We start from the raw sequence: 4,332 nt of genomic DNA on the forward strand, positions 1-4,332 counted from the left end.
GCTGCTGCTGGTGTCGGGCGAACTAAAGGCAAAGAGGAGGGAGGGGACCCGCGGGAAGGCCGTCAGTTCTGGTCCTGTCCGACGCCGCGCCCGGGCGGCGGGGCGGGGCGAGTGGCCCCCGCGGGGCCTGGCTCCCACTATTTCCACGTGGCCGACTGGGGGATGGAGCGCGGGGGGATCATGTCGAGGAGGTATTCTCGCTGGCGGTCCACGGCGGACGAGGTCTTGTGCACAGCCAGGCTCGGGCTGACGAAGGCCAGGGTACCCCCTGCAAAGGAGCCGCGGACGCGAGGCTGGTGAGGACGTGCGGAGCACCCGGCCCACGCGGGCCCTGTGGCCACAGCGCCGCCCCCGCTCCTTTGAGGCCAGAGCTCAGGCCTCCTGGCTCTGGACAAGCCCGAGGGGGGCACGGGGCAGGGGACCAGGGACTTGACCAGGGGGGCACCCTGCTCATGGGCCCCCCGACATCACCACTACGCCACTGAAATCCGCAATCTACACCGTCATCCCAACCACAGGACTTTGGGGCTCGAAGCCAGCCTGGGCCGGAAATCCCAGACTCGCCCTCCTACCCCCACCCCCCCGTGGCCAGCCACAGCCCACGTGCAGAAAGAAAGCTTGGTGTGGGCCTGAGGCCAGGCCCAAGTGCCACGGGACCCACACGCCAATCCCCCACAGGGAGTTCTGGTGGTAGTGGGGCTTGAAGTCGTGGCCTGGATGCTGTCCCCTGAGCTCTTTGTGCTCAAGACAGGCGCTCTACCATTTGAGCCACAGCGCCACTTCCAGCTTTTTGGTGGTTCACCGGAGATAGAGTCTCATGGCCTTTCCTGCCCAAGCTGGCTTTGAACCAGGATCCTCAGATTTCAGCCTCCTGAATAGCTGGGGTGACAGGTGTGAGCCACCAGCGCCCAGCCCACAAGTAGAGTCTGTAGCTGAGCAGACCCCAAAACCTCCCAGCCCAGCTTAGGGTAACTTGGGCTTGGATGCTGGCCAGGGCCACCTACTCCATTCTCTGCAACATCCCAAGCCAGCTGCTTCGTGTGTGCCTCCTGCTGCCGGAACACACGTCCAGCCCCACTGCCTGCCCAGCCCCACTGCCTGCCCACCTGCCCAGCCTCCGTGGCAGGACGCCGGCTGGGGCTGACAGCCTCCACCTGTGGCCCACACCCCCCAGGCCGTGCTTAAACCTGGAAATCGCTGCAGCTGCTTGGGAGACCATCTGGGCAACGTAAGGCCCTTGGTGCTGCCAGACCCCCCCCCCCCAGCTCCCATCTGCCCGTGGGGCGAGGCGCAGCGGGACGCACCTGTGCTCAGGGGAGTCTTCTTCCAGCTGGAGGCCGCGCCCCGACCCGAGCCCCTCTCGGAATGTCTGCCGGTCCTGCTCACCAGGGCGGTGGGCGAGGCGGTGTTCTGTAGCTTGGGTGACTGGCTGAACGTGTGGAGCACACCCCGGGGTGTGGCCGAGCCCCGGGCCAGCTGGCTGGAGGCCTGCAGGGCGAGAGAGAGAGAGAGAGGGGTGGGTCAGGGGGTGCGGGGGCGGCCGTGCGAGGCGCCCACCCACACGGGGTCCTGAGAGCAGGGCGGTTACAGCGGGGGAGAGCGGCAGTGGGCAGCGTCGGGCAGTCGGTGACTGGCGATCGCGGGTGGCCGGGCGCCGGCGGGTGCTGACCTGTAGCGCCGCCCCATTACTCCAGCCTCGGGCCTCTCCTGAGCGGAACGGCAGCTTCCGCCGGGGCTTTGTGACCTACAGACGGGTGGAAATGGGTCAGGGAGGACGGGCCGCTGGGACCGGCCATCCACGCCACCTGCTGCCTCAGACGCTCGGGACCTCGAGGAAACAGGTTTAGTGGTTTCCCAACACCTGAGCCAAGACAAAGTGCACACTGCAGCTTCGGGTCAGCGGGCGAGGAAGACAACCTTAAAACAAGAGCGTGGCTGGTGCCTGCCACGCACACGCGGCCCATGAGCGCCGCCCCACGGAGAAAGCACAGGACCTAGAGAAAGCACAGGTTAGGGTCGCAGCTGCCAGGGCGCCACTGTCCGGTGCAAAGCAGAGGCCGGGAGCGGGAGGCGGGCACGGGGCCTCTTACCTGCTTCAGCACGGGGTGCGGGGCGGCGGGCTCGGCCTTGGCGCTGGGGGGCCCGGTGCCGGGCCCCTGCTGCAGCAGGCGCTGCTCGATCTCCTGCTCCTGCTGCAGGGCCTTGACGAAGGCGGCCTTCAGGCGGCTGGTGTGCTCCACCTTGAGAGCCTTCTTCTGATTGGACGTCATACATGTCTCGCACATGACTGCCCCGCCCTTCTCCTCACGCCAGCGGCAGGTGAAGTCTGTCTTGCACTGTGCGCAGGTGTATGGCTCTCGGGACAGCACGGGCGTGGCCACTGGCAGCCGGCCTGCTGGGGAGGGACATGGCCATGAGCAGGGACTCCGGGCAGGACCCAGGGCACTGTCCCCACCTGTCAGGGCGGTGCAGGAACTCCGCCCGCCCCTACCTTGGGTCTCCAGCAGGTTGTGCACCACCTCCTCCAGGCCCACCAGGTAAATGAACTCGTTGTTGGCAGCACTGGGCAGGAAGGTCATCTCGGGGGCGGGGGGCTTGGGCGGGGGGATCTCCAGCAGCGTCTTCTCCAGCTGTTTGCGCAGGGCAAGCTTGGCCGCCGCCTGGCGGCTGGCCGGAGACTCAGCGGAGGCGACCGCCGAGGCCACGCTGCTGGGCGTGGGGCCGGCCTGAGCCGCCGCGCCCGACGCTCCCTTCAGCGACGCTGCGGTGGGCTTTGGGGAGACGACCGCCGGTCAGGCTCCCTGGGTGTCGCATGCACGCCCACCAGGACACAGGGCCGGTGCTGAGGTGGTGGGGGCACCCATGGGCCCCGGCTGTACTGGGACGTGGACGCCCCGGTGTTGGTGGCGCCCTGGCTGCGGGGAGAGCAGCCCGACCCGCCCTCTCACCCCACGCTCGCACAGAAGTCTCCCCTTCTGGAAACTCGAGCACATTCCCCGGGGCTCGGAGGGGTCAGGCCCACCCAGGAAAGCGCAGCCGGCTGCACCTGTGCCCCCCGCCCCCCGCGGGCAGGGACCTGAGTGTGCAGGGCCACGGGCTGGCATGCGGGACGAGTCCCCTCTGCACTGAGCCGAGCTGGACCATAACAAGAGCGGGCAGCCTCGGTGAGCACGCACGTCAGCACAGGGCCTGCACACCCAGCAATTTCCTCTGCCACGCAAGCTCTGGCTTCCAGCCACCCATGGCCAGGGGGTGGGCAGACCCTCCCCGCCCGGGCTCTGTGCAAAGGTGAAGGGACAAGTGGCCAAGAATAGCGAGCGTGCGGGAACATCTGCTGTGCGTGCCGCCCCACCGGGGAGGGGCGAGGCCCGCGGGACGCCTCGTCACCACCACTCCCTGCCCACAGCCGTGTGGCCACAAGCAGACCCCACCCTCATCTGCCCTGCCCCAGCAGCTGCCAAGAACCTCCATTCACCGGCACTGGGACCTCCACGGCTCCCAGGGCTCAGCTGGTCATGCCCAGGGCCCTCACCTGTGGGATGTTGACGAGCAGGCTGGTGTTGGGGACGTTGGCCACACGGATGAGCCCCTGCTGGATGATCCTCTGACCCTGAATCTGAACGCTGGGCACGGAGGCCCGGGGCGCCAGGAGGAGGGGCGGTGGGCCGGTGGCGGAATGCTGTCTGATGTTGTGGATTTGCTGCAGGGAGGGGGCACGAGAAGCCTACTGAGACCAAACACAGAAGGGTGCCCACCCGCCGCCCCTCCCCCACGCACGCCTGCCCCCCACGCACGCCCCCTGCCCACGCATGCCCATGCGTGTGCGCACGCACTCGTGGCCCCGCTCACCTGGGCGCCCCTGACGAGCGGGGGCATGACAACCTGCGGGCTGGCCTGCGGCCCCAGCTTGGAGGACACCTGCTGCCCACCCCGCACCAGGGGCGGCGGGATGACGCTGCCTGGCACGCGCGCGGAGGTCTGTCAACGACACAGACCGTCAGCCCCTTCCGTGCATGCGGCTGCCCGGGCACGGCCGCGGAGGGGGGACAGCGGCCAGGCCAGGCCAGGACCGGGGGGGCCTGCCCGACCCCGCATGGGGCAGCCGTGGTCTCTCAGCACAGCGCCCGGCATGGCTCCACGCGCACCGATGTGTCACTGGCCTCCCGCCTGCCCATGGGCAGGAATGCTCACCTGCAGGGACGTCTTGCCAGCAGGAATGTTCTGGGTGCCCCGCACGAGCGGAGGAGGGGTGGTGACGGCGCTCCCGCCAGAGCCTGCAGGCTGCGGACATGGAGGGGACCTGAGCCCCTGCCCGCGGACCCTCCACCCCAG

At 68.7% G+C, this 4,332-nt stretch overlaps 1 protein-coding gene across 3 annotated transcripts in view; it reads right to left on the bottom strand.

Annotated features, from left to right (window-relative positions):
* Nucleotides 1-64: 64 nt before the first annotated feature.
* Nucleotides 65-4,332, bottom strand: part of Gatad2a (GATA zinc finger domain containing 2A) — a 26,537-nt gene continuing 22,269 nt past the window's right edge. For 2 of the 3 annotated variants that reach the window (XM_013028270.1, XM_013028269.1), the window contains exons 5-12: nucleotides 4,192-4,281; nucleotides 3,850-3,978; nucleotides 3,533-3,700; nucleotides 2,492-2,771; nucleotides 2,091-2,395; nucleotides 1,670-1,744; nucleotides 1,305-1,488; nucleotides 65-268 (exon numbers count right to left, since the gene is read on the bottom strand). In XM_013028270.1, the coding sequence (XP_012883724.1) occupies nucleotides 138-268; nucleotides 1,305-1,488; nucleotides 1,670-1,744; nucleotides 2,091-2,395; nucleotides 2,492-2,771; nucleotides 3,533-3,700; nucleotides 3,850-3,978; nucleotides 4,192-4,281 (1,362 nt within the window). In that variant the 3' untranslated portion in view covers nucleotides 65-137. The remainder of the gene's footprint in view (nucleotides 269-1,304; nucleotides 1,489-1,669; nucleotides 1,745-2,090; nucleotides 2,396-2,491; nucleotides 2,772-3,532; nucleotides 3,701-3,849; nucleotides 3,979-4,191; nucleotides 4,282-4,332) is intronic. The other variant, XM_013028271.1, reaches the window with a different exon arrangement.

This window comes from Dipodomys ordii, unplaced genomic scaffold (assembly GCF_000151885.1).
Source record: "Dipodomys ordii isolate 6190 unplaced genomic scaffold, Dord_2.0 Scaffold108, whole genome shotgun sequence".
In the NCBI taxonomy this organism is placed as follows: domain Eukaryota; kingdom Metazoa; phylum Chordata; class Mammalia; order Rodentia; family Heteromyidae; genus Dipodomys; species Dipodomys ordii.